The following is a 21,809-nucleotide window of genomic DNA, read 5'->3' as shown; positions in this document are numbered from 1 at the left end:
CGTGTAATTTATCGATTAACTGTAAAACATAAATACTATTAGTTGATATGTGTTACAAGAAACACATTAGTGACAAAATACAAACATTAAGCTTTCATCCCCACCTACCTGTAATTCACCAATCGTTGCCATCTTGCTAATCACGTGACTGCCTCCGTTACTTGTCACCGTGTGATGCGCGGCTTCCTCGTCAACGGCGGAATTGTTCAGCCGGGACGAGAAGCAGAGAGAACCGAAACAGACGCGCATATATCGGCCTCAAGTGACTTGGTTCGCGATTTCCCCCTCGAACCACTCCTGGAATCTTGCCAAAAACGTGCTCCTGGGTCGACGATTCGATACAGGGAAGAATAGCGAGAATAATTATTATCTGAAAGAAAACAAAACATATACAGATTGCCAGAAAACTACTCTTAATTTAACATGTTTTTGAAAACATATTGTACTCTATTATTTATTTTAATTTTTGTATTAAAAATAAATTCAAATTCACATCTACAAATAAATAAATAAAATGGTAAACTAAATTATACAGCATTATCGCGGTCATTTCTTAACCTTTCAGGGATAACGTGACATGATGGTACACAAAATGTAACGTCGGACTAACAGCCCAGCTCGCAAATCTAGCAAATGTTCAAAAAAAAAAACAAATATTTTTGGAGAAACGGTCTGAGAACTTTTCGATTCTTTAACTATATAATTAAAATAGACAAAAAAAAACATTTGCACACAAATTTGTTGTAACTTGTATTTAAACTCATGCTTTGAAAATAAAAGTTAACAGATATATCTTTTTCACATTTTGAGTACTATAACACACAACAACCCAAATTAAACAAATACAAAACAGCTACTTCTAACAAATTAAACAAATACTAAATAAAAAACAAATGTTTGGGATGAGCAAGTAGATACATGAATGAACGGTCAATATTCGCTGCTGTCTTCGGAAATACCATCCTGTAGGCAGTCGGAGCAAATGCCTTTTGCGTGTTCTAAGCATACAAATTTTTGTCATTTTTGACAGGTATATCTGGTTGGCCTATTTTTTGTCTCCTCCTCCTAAGTGCCTTCTCTGTTGAGGTTGGCGATCAATATGGCAAATTTCTCTCTGTTCTGGGCTTGATGAATTAATTCATTTCCTTTTGTGTGGGTCCAATCTCTGATGTTTCGTAGCCAAGATTTTTTCTTTCGTCCTATGCCCCTTTTACCTTTAATATTGCCTTCTAATATTACCTGGAGCTGCTCAAATTCCCTATGGCGCATTATGTGTCCTAGACATGACGACTTTCTAATTTTGATAGTATTGACCAGATGAGGGCGTGTGTTCATTGCTCTTAATACTTCTTCATTCGTAGTTCTGCTGGTCCAGCTTATTCTTAGCATTCGGCGATACATCCACATTTCAAATGAATTTAATTTGTTGACATCATACTGTTTTAATATGCAGGTCTCACAGCCATATAGTAATAGAGACCACACATAACACTTTAGTGTTCTCAATCTTATTGAGACTGATAGCTTGGGTTTACAGAGCATTTTACGAATATTCATGAAACCAGATCTTGCTATTTCAAAGCGTCTTCTAATTTCTTTTGAGTGGTCTAGTTGACACAACAGGTATAAACAACTGCTTTTAATAAATTCAGTGATAGCGATATGTAATAAACAAAATATGCAAAGGATTAGACGTCATTTTTTAATTATAAACGATGTAAGATCGCTATTTCATTTTAAATAATAAAGGTGAACAAGCATAGAAAATCGTTTAAAATGAGGGTTTGTAAAGCTTTGTTTTTACTGAATTATTGCAAGAATAGCTTCAAAAGTCGTTTTTTTTTTGAAAATTATTCATGAATTTTCAAAAAACTTATCGCTCAATTTCGCGTGGTAATAAGGACTATTTCACTCATCTTAAAATTTTCACATAATCTGACCAATCACAAACCAAAGACAGCTTGTGTTATCGCGAAAACACCAACTGTCTTTCAATTCTGATTGGTCTATCAGCTTCGTGTTTTCAACGACGTAACCATGGATACCGATCGCAAAGCAAAGTTTGACGTTTGCCAAAAAAATTATTGTAGCTGTATACGTCAAAATGAGTCGTTTCGGTGGTACTTCAAACGAAGTTATAAACCAAAACATTGAAGAAAATATACCGAGTAACACAAGAAAATCTAAATCTAATATATGGAGACAATTTATGATGTTCTGTGTGGATCGCAACTACAAATTAGATGCAGAAAATAACAACGAAAGACTAGCATTCATTCTAAAAGACTGGGCCTTCAACATGCGAAAAATTGATGGTATTGATTACAAGGAGAGTGTTATTAAAACCATATGGAACACTACTGCAAAATTGGTACAAGAAAAATATTTCTGTGAGTATCAGAGACATATTGATCCCTTCAAAGATATAACCTTCAAGGAAGCGAGAGCTGCTCGTGATAGTAAGAGAAAATTGTTGCAAACTGTACCCGATAAAAGGAAAATGAATTCTGTCGCTATGACTTCGGATGAATATAACAATATGTGCTTACAATGGGACGAAGACACGCCAGAGGGACTCCAAAAGAAGTTTTTTCATATAGCTGCCGTAGAATTAGCTTGGAGAGGTAACGAAGCAAGTTTTTCCATGTTACATTTTTTCAAGGAAGAGACTAACAACAAAGTCTGTTTAACAAACAGAATTGCATATAACCCGATATTCTCCAAAACCCGCCAAGGTGGTGATACAAACTGTGCAGATAATAAATGGCTTACTCAAAATTTGAAGAATCCTGAAATGTGTCCTGTGAGATTATACCGGAAACTTATATCGAAAAGGGAAACTATTACCAATGATAGACTTTTTCTGACTGTGAATGGCCAGTGGAATAAATATAATAATAGTAATTGGTACAAGAATTGTCCTATTGGTATTAATACAATATCCAAATGGACAAAAATGTCTGCAGAAAAGATAGGATTAGACACTAAAAAAGTGAAAATAACGAATCACTCTAATCGTGCCACTGCAGTTAGTCAGTTACTACAATCTGGCGGTAGTGAACAACAAGCTATGAAAATTACTGGACATGGAAGTTCGAACTCGATGAATCCGTATTTACATTTTAGTGCCGAACATCATCAGAACATAGTGAATACTTTTAGGAATACTCCAAGTACATCAAGTAATAATAGCAACAATACATTGTATCCACCTGATAACGGTCATACTATTCAAAATTTTTACAATTGCACCGTTTATAATAATTATAGTCGAGAATAATGTATTTTTTTCGTGTACAAATTATTTATTGTTATAGGTAAAAAATAATTATAACAAATTATTTATAGTTATAATAAATATTTCATGATTATGACTAATTGTGAATTATTCAAAAAATGGGTAGATTTGGTAAGTTAATGGGTAAGTTAATTTTTTTATTCGAAATAATACCATTTTTACAGGAATTTAAAAAGATACAATGTCTTACGACCCTTAGAATATTCAAGTTAATTATTTAAGTTGCTTATCATTTCGTAACATTTTATTACTAATATTAATAAGTAAAATTTTGCAAAATATCTATTTATTTTAAATTGTTTAAACAAATTACTCGGTTAAAAAAACAATTTACAATTTAACTAAATGCTGGTATCTCCATAGCCGCAAAAGAGATAGCCCAAAAAGGTATGGCTGGGAAAACTATAATGATCTGCACAGATAGCAGACAAGCGCTACTAACCTTGAATAGATTACGTGTCACATCAGTGTTAGTAATAGAGTGTAGCGAGTCACTAACTCAAGCTTCGGATGGTAATACCATCATCCTGAAGTGGGTTAAAGGACAATTTCCTAGGGAGGCAGGCCTAAGACTTTTAAGACCGGATCTTTTTGGTTGGTCAACTACAACAATCGCGGGTAACCAGGGTAACACTAAGTAACCTCAAAGTCAGCATCAAAGAAGTACTTGGGAATGACCAGGAAAAACCTACCCTTGACAGTTGGTTTTTTAAATGGTCATTGTCAACTAAGCAAAGACCTCCACACACTGGGGCTAGTAGACACACCTCTATGTACGAAGTGTGAACGAGAAGACGAAACTGTAGAGCATGTCCTATCTGAATGCCCGGAGTTATCATTAATACGAGAGTACACGTTCGACGAGTCCTGGCCCTCCTGGTGACCTGTCCACCTTCGTAAAAATGGCAGGATGGACAATGAGTTAAGGACGACAGCTCCCTGGGAGGACGCACAATGGGTCAATTGTGACCTAAGCGCTGTGGAACTTAATTCGCCATCCGTACTCTACAAATACAGATGATCTATGCCACGTGCTACCCCAAATTAAAAAAAAAACATCAATTTTCGTTTATTATAACCAGAGATATTACGACTTTTATGAATTTGAATTTATGAATTCTCTTTTTGAAATAGTGAAATCGCTTCGCTTCCAAACCCTATATCTTTGGCGTATCATATTTAAAGGAATCATTCTTAAATTTTTTTGTATATTTTTCAAATGGTTATTTTTAAATTTCTTATTATTTACAATCAAAGCCCACATGAATTTTTGAAAAAAGGGCTAACTCGGGTTTTAAGAGTCGTGGGACCTTATGTTTTTTTTTAATTCGTGTAAATGAGTAATTCTTCAAATCTATTTTACAATTTAAAACATAAACTTCTTAATCGTTAAATGTTTAATTTGATAATATAAACCTTTCTTTTCAATTTGATGCTTTCAGAATTCATGTAGACCTAACAGTTTTTGGGATAAACAATTTTAATTTTGTTTAACATCAGGCCAAATGAAGGGAGGAAACGAGGAAATCAGCTGTGCAATACGGAGTAAAGACCTTGAAGAAGGGAATGAGATAGGGAGAGTTGCTAACAGTTCGCTACATAAGTGGGACTTAAACTGTAAGAAAGGCAACTGGTTTTTCTTTTCAATTTCAAAGTAATCGCAATCACGACGATACAACAACCAGCTGTTAACAACAGCTAAATCCGGAAGGTGAAAAAATATTTTTAGATACCACTTTTTAGATCTTATGTCTGTTCGGTAAAGAGCAATTGGTGAATCCATAAGATCGACACCTCCCATAAATTTATTATAAAATTGCACTGCATTTGGACAGCATACATCAATTCTTGATTTTTGTTTCTTATCCCACCTCTTGACTAACGAAGTAGGCTTAGAACCAACAAATTTACTAAGCAAATGAACCGGTTTATTATCGCACCACTTTAACGCTGTTAGTCTTATGCCATCTACTGTAGCGTGCTTTTCTTCTACAGTACCTCTGCCCTGTTTCTTCATATTCTTGTCATCAGAAAAATGGCAATTAGGCAATCTGTTTGGACGAACAGTTCTCAAACATTGCAGTCCACGTTTTTCCATTTATAAACAATACCATTGCTATCACACAAAACAAATGCCTTGTATCCCCATTTTTTGGGTTTGTTCTTCATATATTGTTTTAAAGAATGTGCCCCTTTGAATGGTATCACTTGTTCATCAATACACAATTTTTCACTCATTGAAATACTCTGAAAATTTTGAACTAGACCGTTGATGAATGGTCTAATTTTGTATAACGTATATCATTATTGTTGACCATATTTTCGTTACTAAGTATTGAAATGAATTTTAGTTTTTATTTCTTCCCAGCGATTCCTAGATATAGTGTCAACTATTTGAGCAACACGTGTTTCCTTCTATCAAACTGATCTTGTCCTTGGCAAGAAATATATTGACATCAGTAGAACAGATACAATTAATTGGTTTAATTCTGCTAGTGTCATATTCAATGGTTTATTTATATTCTTTTGCAGTGCATACAAATTACTTTGTTCTACTATGTTTTCCAGCATATTGGTAGATATCATCTTTTTAAAATAATGTAGAGGGGATTCCGGTTCTAATAATTTGCATGTCGGTAAATTACCTTTCCATTCTGGAATTGGAAATACTGTTCGGGGACCAATCTTTCACTGAATGTTTTTTTCGATCATTTTTGACCTTTTGAACACATTTTCTTAGTGTGTTTTTCTGTTTTATCGGTATCGTCCTCATCTTTATCTTGGTCTAAATCTAAATTGGTATCCTGGTCTAAATTTGCTTCGTACAAATCGTCTTCATTTTTCATTTCATTTGATCCTGGATCGATTGATATCTGAGTACCTATGGAAAATGCATTATCACTCTCTTCAAAGTCAGTCTTCGGATTCCTCGCATTTGTTGGGAACTTTTACAAACAATAACGGATATTTACTGCTTTTCCCGTAGAACGTTTTTGTATCCATACTAAAAAAATAATTTAAAATGATATGGTTTAGTGTGGATTCAAAGCAACATACCTGTTTTTTATCACAGACTAGAAACAACACAATAAAATAAACAAATTTCAACGGCAATTAATATCTAAATGCTCATATAATGCCTCTATGTATTTTTATATAAATTGTACACAATTTATAACAATAAATCACGATCGAAAATACAAACTAATAAGGTAGCCAATTGTGCATTTGACATACTGTTAAAAATTTCCATATAGGTGTCGTCATAGGTTCATAGATGGCACTAAGTGTATTAAAATGTATAACCAAATGTTACCTGAAATCAACAGAGGGCATCTTAGAGTCGGAAATTGTTTTAAAAAAGTTTTCTGCATCAAAAACTCCTTTGTTGCCTTGAGTACACACGGGGCTATAGAGGGTTAATTTGATAATACATATTAACCTTTCTCTTCAATTTAATGCTTTTAGAATTCATGTAGACCTAATAGTTTTTGGAATAAACAATTTCAATTTTGTTTACCATCAGGCCAAATAAAGGGAGGGAACGGGGAAATAAGCTGTGCAATACGGAGTAAACAACTTGAAGAAGGGAGTGAGATTAAAATAAGAGCATTTTAAAAACATTCCGAATAAATGCATATGGAAAAAATGTGTAATACTAAAGCGATAGCGTGTTAAAATCCGTACTGGATAAAATTTTACGATAAAATATTTGCAAAAGTAAGTTTAAATAGGAAAGATATCGTCTCAACAAAATCAATAAACATTATTCTCTATATCCATAATTGTAAAGAGAACAAAAATAAAAATGACCCGAGTAACAGGTAAATTCCTAAATATGTTACTACTATTTTTATGACATTTTTGAGGATATCAAAATGCATAATGATGCCATTACAGTAAAAATTGATAAATTCATTTGTAATATTAAAACTACATTATTTTAAACTTAATTTTGTACTCACCGATTCTTCAAAGCCTTAGAGCAACCACGTCGGAAAAATAACTATTTAAACCTTTGCAGCACGCAAACTCAGAATCCTCATGGGACTAAAATGGAACTATGCAAAACTTTAATATACACCGAAGACACCGAAAAAATAGTTCTTATTGCACTCGCACTACACCCGATTTATTCCACCAAACGATATTTTCTGAAAACACTACACAAATGGAAGGTAATTAGCTCCACAACAATAATGTAACTAACTAAATTATATCGAGTTTCTGATTGTGATTTTTTTAGTAGGCAAGCACTTGAGTTTATCGTAGATTGCTTTGATGAGAGCGGTGAGGGGCAAGGTAGTAGATTGTATTCATAGCCATTGTAGTACTTTTTCGACCTGGAAAAGAAAAACAATCAGTTATTATTTGAGATTACAGTTGTGAAATTTCTATTGGGCGACATATAGACGAGAGTATTTCTCAGTAATTCGAAACCCATTGGAGATCATAATTATTTTTTCATTAATTCGCTTTATAAACGTGTATTTGTAAAATATATTTATTATAAAAACGTTTGAGAAGCTTTTGTATAAGGAGATCATATATCACAAAAATCCAATAAGCCGTTTCAGTGACAGAGAAGGGCAGGTTAGTACTTGCTTATTGTACATTGAATATATACCTCCCTCTTTCTCTCTACTGCCTTCCTTCCTGATGGAGTATTGGGCGTTCTTGCGTTTCTTAGCTAAAAGTAGCTAAGTAAAACCGTTATTGGCTGGATTATCGCATTCACTTATATTTTATTCCTTCGAAACTTCCTCTAGATGTTTTTTCCATTCCTCTCTATTTACATAATTTTTCTTCTTCTTCTTCTTCTCTCTTTCTCGCTCTCAGTTTGACCTCTCCATCCCATGCCAATTATTTCATGATCTCTCGTTACAGTTCTTCTCTAGCTGTAATCTGGTATTCTCTTCTTCTTCTTGATATCCTATTTTTCATTCTATTACTTAGTTGTAATGTACCTCGGAATATCCATTTTCTGTTTTCTCTTTTTTTTATCTCAATCGTTTCGTTAGCAGTTTTGGACATTATGTCCTTAAACTTCTTCCATATTTTCTTCACTGTTTCCTTATTTTAGGGCGATGCTATTCATTTTATTTTCAGTTTTTCTCGTTCGAGAAAGAGAAACATTCGATTCTTGTTTAATAGCTTCAACATTGTATCATCTTCTTCTGTTTACCTTCAAGTTTTTGTCTCTGGCCAATTTCATCTTTATTTTGGCCCTGACTAGCATATAGTATGATTCCACATTTGCCTCTCGTAGGCTCCTACCATCTTGTAGTCAGCTTTTTCATTTTGACTGGATCAGTATATGGTCAATTTGAGTTCCGTATCTTCCTCCTGGAGACCTCCATGTTTCTTTGTGTATCTTTTTGTCCTTAAACATACTTCCATCTATTATAATCTCATTTTGTTCACAAAACTGTATCAATCAACTTCCATTATCATTTCTTTCTTTTAATCCTTCATTTCCAACCACTGATTTATGTTCTTTATTATCATTCACTACTTTATGTCTCCAATTACCATTTTTATACCTCTTTTGCAGTTACTATTCACATTGTCGTATGTTGCTCAGAGTTGCTCATAGAAATCTGCTTTCCCTTCCTCATTATTTTCACTTGTGGGGGCGTAAACGTTAATAACTAATATGTTATAGTATTTTGCCTTAAATATCGAACGTATAATTCTTTCAGATGTTGCCTCCCATCGTAATAGAGTATTAGAGTATTTATATTTAAGTAGATCATTGCCTGTCGATCTCCCACTATGATTTCTCCGTTGCCAGTCTATCTTGTTTCGCTTAATCTCATAATTTCTACATTATATTTGTTCTTTTCTTAATACACTTGTTCCAGCTTGCTTATTTCGTATAATGTTCTTACATTCCATATAACAATAAAATCCTGAGGAAATGCATGAGGAAACGTGCTGACTATTATCCATCGGCACTAATCCATCCACTTGCCAACAAGCACACTATTAGGAGCAGAATCAGTTCCTCAAAACTCAAAACTCCTTGTCATCGCCTACGGCACATACTCGCCAGATATCTCATTAACAAAATTCAATTCCCTCCTACGAAACTTCTACATTTGACTGGTAACGAACTTCCTGATGAGTATAACGACATACTAGAATCAACTCACATAAAACATCGCAGATAGAATAAGCTGCATGCCAAAAAGGCTGATCTAAGAGCCGTTCCGATAGTGTATCTGATGACAGCGATGGTGCTTCCCCTCGGGACCTTCGACTCTCATTCAGAAAAAGCCACCTTCAGCTTTCTCCCACTTTGCTAGCAACGTACTACCACACCCCCTATTGCCCACGTTGCTCTATTCCTCAAAAACTCCCGCAAAAAAAGGAGATTTTTCCTAAAGAGGTTCATCGCCTAAGCGAGGTTCATAACGTTCGAGATTCGATTAACATTTTTTTGGTTATAAACGTAATATTTTTCAACGTGTTTAAAGTTTAAATGAAAACAATGCAAGACTGAGGGAGACCTATGTGCAGCAGTGGGCGAGTACAAGTTAATGATGTGATACAGTTTTCAAATTTCAAATCGGACTGTATTAAACACATTCGTAATAGTTATTCATAAAAGTTACATTTCTATAAAATATAGCACGTTCTATCACATTAGTCATTTTTATTTTTCGTATTTTTCTTAAAAACAGTGACTTATTTACTATTATTTCTTCAGTCTTCGCTGTTTATAATAAAAGTTTCACATAATAACTAATAAAATTATAATAAACATCGATAATCGGTTCAATAAAATTATTGCACTTATTTAATTAATCCTAGGCAATACAAAAACATATCTGCTCTAAACAAATCACTCTGACATTGATTACGTATTTATTTATACACGCACACTCAAATGCATTCATTGTAACGTTATACTGAATCAATGTAGTAGGTGTCAACAACAACACGTGTACATCACAATCAACATTCTAACTGCACGCCACCTTATCTCAATATTATTCTTAACATAGATTAATTATTTATTTGATGTAAACAGTTTAGTGTACCTTTTATTTGAGTTAATTAAACAAATATTGATAGGCCATTATATATTATGATCATACATAAACATATCTTAACTGTTGTTCTATTAATATACAGGGTGATTCATTAAAAATGTCCTATCTCTGAGTTGTAGATTCTAGAGCGCACATAATTCTGCTCAACATGCCTTATACGAATATTGCTAGCTTCCGAGATATCGAGTGATACCGAAATTGGCATGAGGAATGTGAACTCTAATTTATCATTGCTAATAAACGGCGTTATAATACTTACACTCCGTTGTGTTTATAAATCAAACATTTTTTTTTTTCGGGTGAGCTATAGGTAATATTTTCTTCTATCTTCTTCCGTCTTGTGTGTAGGCTTTAAAGCCTGTTTCTTCTTCAATATTAGTCTCCTAAATTGTTTAAATTATCGTACCATATTTTTCTTGGTCTGCCAATACTTCTTCGTCCATTTGGTGACTTATCTCGTGCTATTCGTACTGTCCTATCCTCTGCCATTCTACTAATGTGTTCGTTCCACTCCGATTTCCGTTTTGTCATCCATCCATTTATGTCTTCTATATTGCTTGCGCTTCTTATGTTTTCGCTTCTCTCCCTATCCAACAGACTTTTCCCTGATATTCGTCTAAGTATTTTCATCTCTGTTGTTTCTAGTAATCGTCTCGTTTTAGATGTGTCAGGTCTTGTCTCCGCCGTGTATGTTAATATAGGTCTAATTGCTGCTTTATAGATTCTTGTTTTTAGGTCTTGTCTTAGATGTTTGTTCTTCCAGATTGTGTCATTAACAGATCCCGCCGTTTTACTTGCTCTTAAGCTTTGTTGTCGTACTTCTTCTTCAACATCTCGGTAACTAGTTATATCTATTCCCAGATATCTAAACCTTGCTTCCTTGCTGATTTTATATCATAGTGGGTATTTAGATGTTATCCAGTTGGTTTTTTTCTGCTAATATTATCATATTGTATTTCTTGGATGTTGTATTGAAGATGTGTGTTAATTTTTGGAGCTCGTCTTCTGTCTCGGCGATTAATGCGGGGTCGTCTGCATAACATAATATTTGGATTTCTTATATAGGTAATATAATAGAAACATATGAAGAAGCGTTGAATTCTTAAAAAAAGTTACTTTTGTTTGATTCATGTAATTCGATAGGTTACCGAGTTATTTGCTTCTAAAAAGGCCAATGAATTTTAATTTTACAATAAAACATTTTATTCTCTAAATGTGTAACCATAACAAACCAAAGTAATTAAAGTAAAAAACTCAAAACTTTAATTAAGTGTTCAAAATATCAACTATTTACTTCAATACACTGTATGATCAGGTTTCGCAAAGATCCCTTAATATCAAATATCCATTGTCTATTATTTTTAATCATACTCGCGGCTTCTTCCATTTTATGTTGCAATTCTAACAGATAATTAATTCTTTTTTTTTTGTAAACTAATGCTTTCCTTTCATTTGCGACCAAATTAAAAAATACAAAGAATTGAAATACGGACTTCTTGATGGCGAAGCAAACTCACTTCCACGACCAATCCATCGATGCGAAAACTTTTGATTTAAGTATTGACGAACTTCCAAAGAATAAAGAGGAACTGAAGCAGTAACATAATTACACCACACCAAAAGTTAACCTTAAAGTTGTACCCTCTTGATGATTGATTGGAGGTTACACAAAGAGCGGTACTAGGCTCGGGCTTCAGTCTGGTAGAGGTAGAGGTATGGTCGGGGTTCTTGTTACAGCTCAAATATCACGGCACGGATCAATTAAAGAAGTACTTACGACACAAAGACAAGAAGTTAGAAGAGAAGATAAGAGATAGGAGAAGAAAAGTTATTTGGGCACCACCCTATTTTTAGAGGAACAGGGAAACCTTAAGGCACATAGAAAAGGATGACGAGAAAGGTAAGGTACAGCTAGAGAACTCACGCGAGAATAAAGTAAACCGTGAGAGAAAAGGTATCGGAATTATGCGGTACACTCCTAATATTTCGACACATATACTCAAAATATACGATCAAACAAATAATAATATAATTCAATAAAAAATGCCTAGAAGAGAAACACAAAAATATAAATTCAAATTGTATAAAAAAATATAAAAGAAATAAAAAGCAAATAGTTCTTTAACAAAATTATATTTAGGTATATTTGTTAAAGTAAATGTACTATGCCAAATTTTATTGAACAGTTAAATGGCATGATTATTGCGTAACTGATTATTAATTACAAATAAAAAATATCTCTTTGAAAATTAGTTATAAATAATTTAGTATCCTCAAGAACTAGTAAAAGGCAAGGAACATTATAATTATATCTACGTCAATATTTGGCAAGCAAGTGAATTTTATGCCTTGAGGATACCTAAACATGAAGTTACTAGGTTTTTGATCGTGATCACTTCAAATCTAAGAATAGAATTTATCAGAAATATAATCTACATATATAAAATAAATGGTACGTTATTTATACGTATATATTATCCTGTATTTTTATACTCAGTCAGACTAAACCTCCATAAATAAGAAGGTACACTGAACTGGAGTCATAAATCAACTTCTAAAGATTTCGTTATCACGGTTTAGTCAATAAAACTGATACTCACGAAACAGGTGTATTCAGATAATGGTATGACGCCATCAATAAGGCACTTGACTTCGGTCCGTACAACAGGTAGTTGGGATGACACGACCACAATAAATTGCGGTCTTCCTAACGTAATCCCTTAGATTGTCTGTTAGGCCGACGAAAAGAGGCAGCTAGACCGGGGTACTACAGGTGGTTGAGATAACATAAAGATGACTGATGATCGAGGTGAACTAACGTTGCGGTGAATGTTTGAATAGTGTACACGTATGGACGGTGTATAATAGGAATCGGTGTAAAATCTGAATCGGTGTAAAATCTGAATCGGTGTAAAATCTGAACGGCAAACAGAAGTGACTTCAATTGGAAGACGTCTGTTTGACAAAAGAGAGAATAATTGATATAAGACACACTGTGTAAATATAAATAAGGGTGAATTGAAAATCCACTTACCACCGATTGTCGAAGATAAGACCGCTTGCCACAGGAACCAACTTGGAAATGAACATCGGATTGTGAACTTAGAAGGGCTTAGACAAGCGAAGGTTGAAAATAGGGAGGGGATCTTGGCTGAAGGATGCCACGCGAAATTGACATTAAATAGCCTGGCTACTGGGGTTCATTTTCATAGCTTTTACCAATGGAAAGTAAACTTTCTACGAAAAACAACTCTTCTGTTTTTCTGAGAAGGTAGCTCGGAGATTTCACAATAGGTCCTTTTTCCTTTGTTATTAGGAAAGATTTTTATGTACCAAAACAAGATAAAAAGAAGAAGGAGCATTTGGCGAAGTTATTTCTTTGTAAAAAAAAAGGCGTAACGAATCGCTCGGTAGTGTCGGTTATTTGAGGAAGGTATGCAGGCATGGGCGGCGTGAAAATACTTTACTAAAGGGAATAATTTAAAGAAATTATGAACATGCTTCAAAGTCGTACTGAAAATGTGAAAATGGGTTTCTCTCTTAGCATAAGGATCTTCAGAATCCCATAAATTAATATTTTTTCAATTAAATATTTTTCTCGTCTGGTGAATGTAGCCTCATCGGTAAAAAGAATTGTATCCAGAAAATCTGGGTTAATATTTTGTTTTGTTTAAAGTAAATTTTGGGCATTTTTAACATTTAATTTTTTTTTTTTTGCTTTGGGTTTTTTGTTTTTTATCTTCATTACTTTAATTTGTTATTGATTTTTTACAGTAAAATGAAAATACATTGGACTCTTTAGAAGCAAATAGACTCAATAAACTCAAATGGTTCAAGCACTTTTAAAGGAGAAAGCTACACAATTCGAAAAACTGTTTGATGAAGATTTCACATGCTCTAACGGCTGGCTAGATCGGTTTAAAGCCCGGCACTCAATTTCCTTCGCGAAAATTGTTGGAGAGGCAAAATGTGTGGACGAGAACGTGATAGGTGATTGGTTACAAAACACATGGCCACAACTTAGGCAACCATACAAGGATGAATATATCTTCAATAGAGATGAAACTGTGCTTTTTTTTTCAAATTAACGCCAGACACAACTTTAAATTTTAAAAATCAAAAATGTGTCGGTGGAAAGCTTTTAAAACAAAGTGTCACGGCTTTTGTTAGTGCAAACATGACAGGTACAGAGAAAAGGAAGCTTTTGGTTTTTGGGAAAAGTTTACATCCTAGATGTTTCAATAAAATAAAAACACTGCCTGTAAACTATACAGCCAAAAAAAAAGCTTATGTAACTTTTGCTATTTTTGAAGAAAAATTAAGAAAGAAATCTCTTCAAAAAAACAAAAATTCTTCTCTTAGTTGACAACTGTGCAACCAATCCCAAGCTTAATTTGACCAATATCAACCTAGTTTTCTTACCAGCCAACTGCACAAGTGTCTTGCAGCCTATGGACCAAAGAGTCAGAATTTTAGAGTGCCATTATCGCAAACAGCCTTTGAAAAGGATGATTTTTTGTATAAGCAATGGGGAATCTGTGAACATTACCATCCTCGATGTAGTTCAGTTTTTAGACAATGCGTGGAGTGCGGTTACGTCCGTGAAAATTTTTAAGTTGTTTCGTTAAGTCAAATTGACTGTAGTTTCCTCCAATGATCAAGATGTTGACGAGGATGACGAAATGCCTTTGTCAGAGTGGATACAAAAATTTAATGTAAACCAGAGAGAGTTTGGAACTGATCTTGACTTCTACATTTTAGTAGACGATAAGGTAGGAACGTTTCAAGTTTTAAGTGATAAAATTGTGGAACAAGTGAAAATGTGGAAATGGATGTTGATGAAGATAATGAAGAAGAAGAAGAAGACAGCGTTGATTGTCCTACAATCCAAGAAGCAATGACAGCTGCTAAAAGCATATCCAGGTTTTACCAGTTTAGGGAGGCATCCACAACTACCAAAGAAGCAGCTCAGATCATTAAGGACACTACAGAAAAATTCTTTTTTTTTCGGAAAGGGTTATGCAGAAGAAAATAACTGACTTTTTCAGGTTTAGAGAACTTTTTCATAAAAAATATAAGTTTCATATACTTACATGATATGTTTTATTTCTTAATTATCCTAAATGCAAATGTAATAATAAATAACGCTGTAATAAAATTTTGCCTCGTTAAAATTTCATTTTTTTTACCTCTTTATAACGCCACTCTGATATAGCGTTATTTTTTTACTGGACCCTTCAATGACGCTATAACCAAGTTCCACTGTAACGCGAAAAGCGATTGAACTAGATCAATCGAACGACAGTTACTTTTTTGTAGAATTTAACGCCTTTTCATCTTTATTTATTATTTTACCCATAATTCAGCCGAAAAAAATTGTTTTGATTGACTAAATACAACTAAGTGTAAATTAAGAGTCTAAAGTAGCAATCATCATGCCAAAAAACGTAAAATTGCAAATTTTTAAATAGAAAGTGTGAAATATACAAAATTATTGCGAAAATTAAAATTCACATTTAAACTGTAAACACTTGTTATCTCGGAAACTATAGAGCGTTCCACGTTAAGAAAATAACATTGCGGAGATAGGACCATGTATTTCTTATGAACCATAGAAGCGCAGCGATGCCAGGATGAACACAAGCACGATTCAGGGTTGTATTATTTGTATTTTGGTTTCCACAGATATGAATTAAAATTAATGTTTTTTAACGTAATTGACCAAAAATGCCCATTCGAAAAAAGAGATGAAAAGTAGGGAAAATGATTTTAAATAAATAGTATTTACAAAAGATAATTTTATTTTATATTACTTTAATTATAGTAACGACAGTTTATTTATTTTTCGGTGAGAATACCATATGCCATTAATCATGGAAATCAGTAGAAAATATTTCTTAACTAAATCATGCATTTTGCCGGCTATTGAAAGATAAGCAATTAAACGGATCGCTTTGCATATATCTAATTACTAATTGCAACTTAAAATAATAGGGTGTGCGTATGTCAGCGATTTTATGTCGTTCTCTGACTACATAATGATAATAAGGCTTTGCGGTTCTTTAGTAATTATTGTGACTTTACAGTTAAATGTTAATTGAAAATGAAAATTCAAAAATTAAGCCAAGGGAATATCTTGGACATCCGTGCAAAACAAATTGTTTTAAATGTATTTAATTATCATCTAAATTTAAGAAGTGGTGAAACTGTTAGAAGTTTAACCGATAAAGTAAGTGCTATGACGGGATTAAGTTTTAGTACTATTTCTAAAATAGGCATAGAAACTGCGGAAGGAGGACTAAGGCCCATAGAAAACGTACCAAAAGTCAAGCATGATTGAACGGCCCGGTATTCTAAAATGGAGGCATCATTATTTGCGTGAGATAAAAAAAATACACCGTCGTTTATTTGGACGAAACTTGAGTGAATGTTGGAAGGACTTCTCAGTGACTTCAACCAGGGATGCGTTTGTTAAGGGGTTGTCAACAAGCCTAAAACAACCGACACAACGAGGCCCCCAATTTGTTCTAGTGCATGCGGGTAGCGAATTGGGCTTTGTAGAAGGTGCTGCTTTTTGATGACTATCATGATGAGATGGATGGTCCTATATTTGAACAATGGTTTAAGGAAAAGCTTCTTCCTAATCTTCCAGAGAAAACTGTTGTAGTGATGTTCAACGCTTCGTACCATTCGAGGAGAGAAGAAGTGATTCCGGCACAAGCCTTCAATAAAGATTAAATTAAGACATGGTTGCTAGAGAAAGATATCTTTTTTGAAGATTATTTAAAATCAGAGCTCATGGAAGTTGTAAACACATACAAAGAAAAATACATAAAAAGAAATATTGCCTCACACAACACAGAGTTTAAGACCGCCGGCCGTTATGGAACAATTAATAAGAAATGCAAACTATTGTAAACTTTCTATTAAGGAGGAGCAAAAATTTTGGGTTATTGACAGGTTGATGGACGATATTGATCCTGTGGTAATAAATGTGACGGATGACAGTGACAGTAATGAAAGTGATAGCGATGATAGAGAAGATGAGAATTATGTTGATATGCAGTGAGTAAACTATGTGATAGTGTGCAAATCGGTGGACACAAAGTACCAAATCCAAAAAGTCTGTAAATAATAGTCCGTGAAAATTTGGTAATAGTGAGAAGAATTATATTATATATCTCTGACATTGAACTCGCAAGTAGGAGACCGAACTTTGGACATATATTCATTATATATATATATATATATATATATATATATATATATATATATATATATATATATATATAAATGAATTGACACTAAATAGAAAAAAGAATGAAATAACCACATAAGCAGAATGGGGGAGACACGTGTGGTCAAAATAGCAAGAGATAATTCATTAATTGGTAGAAGTGTCGGCCGATCGCGCAAAAAGATGGAGTGACAACCTTCCATAGAGGTATAAATCCGCCAAATCCGCATGATTGCTTATAAAGAGGAAGAAGAATAAAAAGATAAAAAAATATAACTTTGATACGCCGAAATTTATTGGGACACCATGTATATTTCAAAATAATTTTAAAATATAGCTTTTATCAACTTAAAAACTAATAATTTAAAATTTTTAAAAATTTTTTACTCTTTCGCTGTAATCTTCCGTTCCGTTAGTGGTGATTCACCTTGTATACAAGGAAACATTTTTATGTATGTAATTGTTGTTATTACTTACATGAAAATAAAATTAAAGCTGCACTTGTGTTTTTTAGTTACATCTTATCTAAAGCGTTTAAAAATATGTAATGTTAAACAATAGTAAAATTTAACTATTTTTATTAGTCCTATAATAATTACATACCTATATCCTTCAATTAAAGAAACAAGTATTTATAATGCATTATTTTGTATTCAACTATACATATCCTTTTATTAATGAAATTAATTAATTACAACTACACAGTGCTGAATACGGCTCTGATTAGAATGAATCATATATGGAGAATCTAATAGCAACACTTGCCTTAGAGTTTTGGCAACACTGATCTCCATAAGGATACTGTTATTTTCTTAACGTGGAACGCTCTATAGCAATATTTGTAAAGGCATGTTGGACAGAATTATCATATCTTGAGGTCTAAAATCTATAACCATAAGATTTTACATTCTTAATGAATCACCCTGTATATATAGTATCAGAAATTTCAAAAATATACACTACAAATCAACGTACGATCATATAAAACAATGAGTAACTAGTACGGCTCTCAATACAAACGGTTAGGTTTTCACTACAAACATAAAACCAAAGAATATTCCAAAATCGTCTCTGGGGAGGCACTTGGTAAACAAGTGAGACTAATTTACCACGAAAAAGAGCTCCTCTGAATTGTGTCATTTGAATCAACGTTAAACTGCAGGTCTCGTGTATCTATGTACACTTTATGAAACTCAATACAGATATACGCAGGGGAGACATTTGTAAATATGTTTCAGCAAAAAAAAAATATAGAATATGTTCATTTCACTAGTTTATTTTTATTATTATATAATTAAACATTTATAACACTGCAAATTGATAAAATGCGGTATTCTAGTCAACGGGATGTGGTGTATAGTTAAAACAAAAGTGTGGCTGCAATTCGGTTGATAAAGATAAGCATTTTAAAATATTTCCCTGAAGATGATTTACCGACAAAAACCACGATAAGAATATTGTTGTACATTAAAGTAAAAATATTCTATAATTTGTAATATTTCTAATAGAGATAAGTCATACACTAAGAATAGCAAGTTAACAATCTTGTAGACCCCTCAAATATTGAATTGATCATATTTGCAAATTTTTTAGCAAGCTCCAATTTGAAGTTCCCCTTCCAATTCCATGGAGTTCCACTTCTGCTTCATTCTGATCAGGGGCGCAACTTCGAATCGGAAGTTTGAAAGACCATGCTGGCTTTGCTGGTAATTAAGAAGACCAGAACGACACCGCTTCATATAGTCACCGCTACAATAACAAACAGTCTTATTTACTGCTTTGTTATTGGCCTCCCGGCGGAAGATCGCTGCTAAATTGCAAACACGAAGTGTATAAGAAGGCAGCACATTTTCCGATCGGGATCTAGTCGTCTTACACCACTAGCCCCTGCTAGACCTTGTTGGCCGAGTGCCTTTTCTACGATTCTGAGTTTTATTATTACCTGAGTGGACATTTCTTCGATTTAAGAAGAAAAACAGACTTCTAATTACCTCGCAGAAGCGGGTTAATAGCTCAAAGAGAACGCTCCCTGGCCTGAGAGACACGATCTTTGAAATAGGGAAAGACAGGTTGCCTTAAAGCTATTTCAGATCGTGTCGAACTGACGCAGCGTTCCACTAGACCACCGACGGCCAGGAGTAAATAAAAGCTTCAGGTGGGCTTGGAATTACTCCTCAATCGGTGGCCGAGCTGAAGTAACACTTCGCCGACCAAAAAAACCATTCGATAGAAATATTAAAAGTCTCTACGGGAGTTGAGATTATTTCTCGTGAGGTGGTGGTTTAAAGTGAAGGGCCATCGAAGAGTCAACACTCAGCCGACGTTCCTATACCTCTCGAGGAGTGTGAACTTGGCCACACGTTGAGGCATGAAGCGCCGGCATCTCTGTGAGACTCAATGCACTCAATGCATTAATGCAATAGAGTACACCAATATTTATATTAGAGACATATCTGGAAGATACAAAAATCAAAACATCAAACTTACATCTGTTCCGGAAATGAGAGCTTTTGCTGGTTTGTTATATTTAGTAGGTTTGGATCACAGCACTCGAAAAAATTTAGAAGAATTTTGGACAGACGATGGCATGGGATCAGAAATATTTGTAGCGACCATGGCACAAAGACGATTTAGATTTTTGTTGAAAGTAATACGTTTTGATAAGAAACAAACCAGAGACGAAAGACTCAAAATCAAGAAACAAGCTCCGATAAGAGAGATTTTTGAAGCATTTGTAAAAAATAGTATATACCGTTGTATACTGTTGCAGACATGTAGCTCTGAATAAGATTCTTTTTGCTTTTCGTGGAAGGTGTAGCTTCCGCATATACATTCTAAACAAACCTAAAAAATATAGTATCAAAGTTTTTACCACTGTCGACGCAAAAACATTTTACACTAATAATATGGAAATATATGCTAGTCAACAACCTGCTGGACCATATAAAGTAGATAATTCATGTGCAGCAGTTACTATAAGGATGTATGAACCTCTCTATTGAACAGGAAGAAATATTACGATGGATCGCTGATTTGTTACTTGCAACCTTGTTATTCAACTGAAAATAGAACACAGGCTAACGATTGTGGGTACGATTCAGTCCCAAAGAGAAGGATTGTCCCCAAATATGACCCATGTGAAAGACCGCCCTGCAGGTTACTCTGTTTTTGATTTTGGAGCACATATGATGGTGACATCGCACGTACCTAAAAAGAATAAAAATGTGTGACTAGTTTCATCCTTTCATCACACTGATACAGTGGACGATACTAGCAAGAAGCCAGAGATGATTTTATTCTATAATGATACCAAATGTGGAGTATATATTGTAGATAAAATGGGGTCATCTTACGATGTATCTAGAAATACTAAACAATGGCCACTTGTAATTTTTTATGGGGTCCTAAATATTGCCAGTATAAAACTTTTGTAATTACCAAACATAATAATCCCAATACGGAAAATACTAAACAACGAAGACAATTTTAAAAAAAAATAGAGGGAGACCTAGTAAAAAGTTAATTGGAATCAAGGGCTACAACGACAGGATTACATTTTAACATTCGACAAGCTGTTATGAAATACTCTGGAATGTCAACACAAAACCGACCTAATCCACAATCAGATAAAAGAGTACATTGCACATACTGCAAGAAAAGGAAAACCCTATATTTTTGCACATTTTGCAAATGTTGGTTATGCATGGATCGTATAGTAGCCTGCTGTGAAGAGTGTATTCAGCAAGAAAAACCTAAGAAACTGTCCGCGTAATTAATTTTTCTGTATTTTCAGTGTCATAGAATTTGCTGAACTCTTTGTGTTTTTTAATATAGTTTCATTATTGTTTTGATTAATTTTTGTAAAATAGAAGAACAATTTGATTTTTTGAAAGTGTGGTAAGCTGTCAAAATTATTATGTCAAATATATCACTTATTTTTGATCTACTTTAATTTAATACAAGGTAGACATAAACAAACAAAATATTTTCATAAGATGAAAGAAAAAACCCTATAAGTACAAATAAAGATATTGTGTTTCAAAAATACTAATTAAAAGAAAATAAAAAAATATAATAGCCTTATTTGTGATCCCAACAGACCACCGTCGCGTCGTACTAAACTGATTATTTACACGTCGTCGATCGAAGTGTAGATATTTGAGGACTTTAGAAGTAAAGGGGTATAAGTGACATTTTTGTAAATATGGAGATAACT

General features: G+C 33.7%; 1 protein-coding gene across 3 annotated transcripts in view; it reads right to left on the bottom strand.

Moving 5' to 3' along the window:
- for (cGMP-dependent protein kinase for) overlaps window positions 1–21,809 on the bottom strand; it is a 790,239-nt gene that overhangs the window by 699,038 nt on the left and 69,392 nt on the right. For 2 of the 3 annotated variants that reach the window (XM_072537884.1, XM_072537885.1), the window contains exons 2-3: window positions 7,264–7,641; window positions 109–370 (exon numbers count right to left, since the gene is read on the bottom strand). In XM_072537884.1, coding sequence (XP_072393985.1) covers window positions 109–249 — 141 coding nt within the window. In that variant the 5' untranslated portion in view covers window positions 250–370; window positions 7,264–7,641. The remainder of the gene's footprint in view (window positions 1–108; window positions 371–7,263; window positions 7,642–21,809) is intronic. The other variant, XM_072537886.1, reaches the window with a different exon arrangement.

Source organism: Diabrotica undecimpunctata, chromosome 7 (assembly GCF_040954645.1).
Source record: "Diabrotica undecimpunctata isolate CICGRU chromosome 7, icDiaUnde3, whole genome shotgun sequence".
In the NCBI taxonomy this organism is placed as follows: Eukaryota; Metazoa; Arthropoda; class Insecta; order Coleoptera; family Chrysomelidae; genus Diabrotica; species Diabrotica undecimpunctata.
Note: the sequence above shows the minus strand (reverse complement) of the source record. Positions and strands in the feature narration are given on the sequence as shown.